Here is a 2,053-nt window from a genome sequence, read left to right on the forward strand (position 1 = left end):
GGGCCTGAACTCTGGGCCTGGGCGCTGTCCCTCAGCTCTTCAGCTCAAGGCTAGCGCTCTACCACTTGAGCCACAGTGCCACTTCCAGTTTTCTGGATGGTTAATTGGAGATAAGAGTCTTACGTACTTTCCTGCCTGGGCTGGCTTTGAACCGCAATTCTCGTATCTCAGCCTCCTGAGTAGCTAGGATGACAGGCGTGAGCCACCGGCGCCCGGCAAGTTTCACCTCTTTTTACTTTTGTTTTGTTGGACTTTGTTTCTTCTTTTGGTGCTGGGGGCAAACCCAGGACCTTGAAGATGCTAGGCAGAACCTAAACATCCCAGCCCTTCAGCTTCCTCTGAATGCAACAACATGCTCTCGCCAGGGGCCACGGGCGCTGTGTCATGGCCACCAGCGAGACTCAGGACCCCAAGGGACACCCAGCTACCTCTCAGGCAGGAGAGAAGACTCCTCCCCCCTCTCTTCCCTGGGCCCTCCCAGGTGTCCTTCCTTTTTCTGGAACTTGCCATCTGACTATTCACCAGCCTCCCTGGGGCTCCATTGGTCAGTTTTGTGGAGTTGCCCGGAAGCACTGGCTGGATTGTGCGGTGCGGCCTGGCTGTGTCCGTCGGTGGACAGACATGCCCCTTATTTGGCCTCTTCCATCCACACTTCCAAGAAGGGCTCTGTGGAGGGACAGCACCGTCTGCAGCCAGACGTTAGCCAGGCGCACTTGGAGTAGCTCCCCGTAACGACCTCCTCATGCCTCTCCTTTTTTGGGTTGTAAAAGATGTACATTCAGGCCTACAAGAGCAGCAACCTGCGGATGAAGATCATCAAGAACGACTTCCCCACCCACCCGCTCCACCTGGGGGGCGCCCTTGCCCGCAGCAGCCACTACCAGCAGTACCAGCCTGTGGTCACCCTGCAGAAGGGCTACACCATCCACTGGGACCAGACGGCCCCCGCAGAGCTAGCCATCTGGCTCATCAACTTCAACAAGTGAGTGGGGGCCGGGCCGGGCACACACCACCCAGGGACGGCCCGTCTGGCTGTGCTCCAACAGCCCCGATGAGGGCCCTCGGGGCAGAGCTCCAGGCTGGGCCCTCCAGACCTGCAGGCTAGCCCCCGGGGCCCTGCGGGAGGTGCCTAGAGCATGTGCCTCACAGGAGCCAGGAACGCAGGTCTCGGCCCATTCCGGGTGTGAGACCCAGGCAGGGTCACTTCTCTCAGAGCCTTTGAGGCAGGACCACACACCCCACCGGGGTGCAAACAGAATGGATGACGGTCCTGGCGTTACCCACCACTCCATGAAGGCCAAACATGTATGCGCATCACAGCCACTGTTTATTTATCAGGAGGGAAAGTGACGGCCTCGTGGCACCTGGGTAGGCATTGTGCATCTGTGCTGCAGCAGTGTGTGAGCACTGTGTGGGCCACGCAGCCATGAGGCAGACGCCCGTCAGCTGCAGAGGAAAATGGTCCCAAGAGTCACGCAGAGCCCAGATCCTGCAGCCCAAGTCAAAGAAAGGCTTCTCCCAGCCAGAGTTCTGCTCAGAACACTCTGCTGCCGGTCCCAGGCCCCCTCGCTCCCTGGCAGCCACTGCCCCCCCCCCAGCCCCACCACTGCAACCCGGTCACCAGATTCTTTCAGAATTCCTCCACAACCACCTCTGGGTTTTCTCTCTGGGGTGAGCCATGTGGAAATGACTACCTTCGGTGCTAGGGGCGACTGGATCCGCGTGGGGCTCTGCTACCCCCGTGGCACCGTCTTCTCCATCCTCTCCGATGTGCACAATCGCCTGCTGAAGCAGACTTCCAAAACCAGCACCTTTGTGAGGACCTTGCAGATGGACAAGGTGGAGCAGAGCCACCCCGGCAGGGGCTACTACTACTGGGACGAAGGCTCGGGGTGAGCGGACACCTGTGGGACGAGGGCCCGGGGTGAGCGGACACCTGTGGGACCACAGCCTGGGGTGATGGACACCTGTGGGACGAGGGCCCGGGGCGATGGACACCTGTGGGACCAGGGCCCGGGGCGATGGACACCTGTGGGACGAGGGCCCGGGGCGA

General features: G+C 60.6%; 1 protein-coding gene across 1 annotated transcript; it reads left to right on the plus strand.

Moving 5' to 3' along the window:
- Window positions 1–713: 713 nt before the first annotated feature.
- On the plus strand, window positions 714–1,892 carry LOC106001935 (cell migration-inducing and hyaluronan-binding protein-like; the record flags this gene model as incomplete). The annotated part of the gene is made up of 2 exons (XM_013036874.1): window positions 714–982; window positions 1,707–1,892. Coding segments are annotated over exons 1-2 (398 nt in total), but the record flags the coding sequence as incomplete, so codon positions are not given.
- Between the last annotated feature and the right edge of the window lie 161 nt (window positions 1,893–2,053).

Source organism: Dipodomys ordii, unplaced genomic scaffold (genome assembly GCF_000151885.1).
Source record: "Dipodomys ordii isolate 6190 unplaced genomic scaffold, Dord_2.0 Scaffold939, whole genome shotgun sequence".
In the NCBI taxonomy this organism is placed as follows: domain Eukaryota; kingdom Metazoa; phylum Chordata; class Mammalia; order Rodentia; family Heteromyidae; genus Dipodomys; species Dipodomys ordii.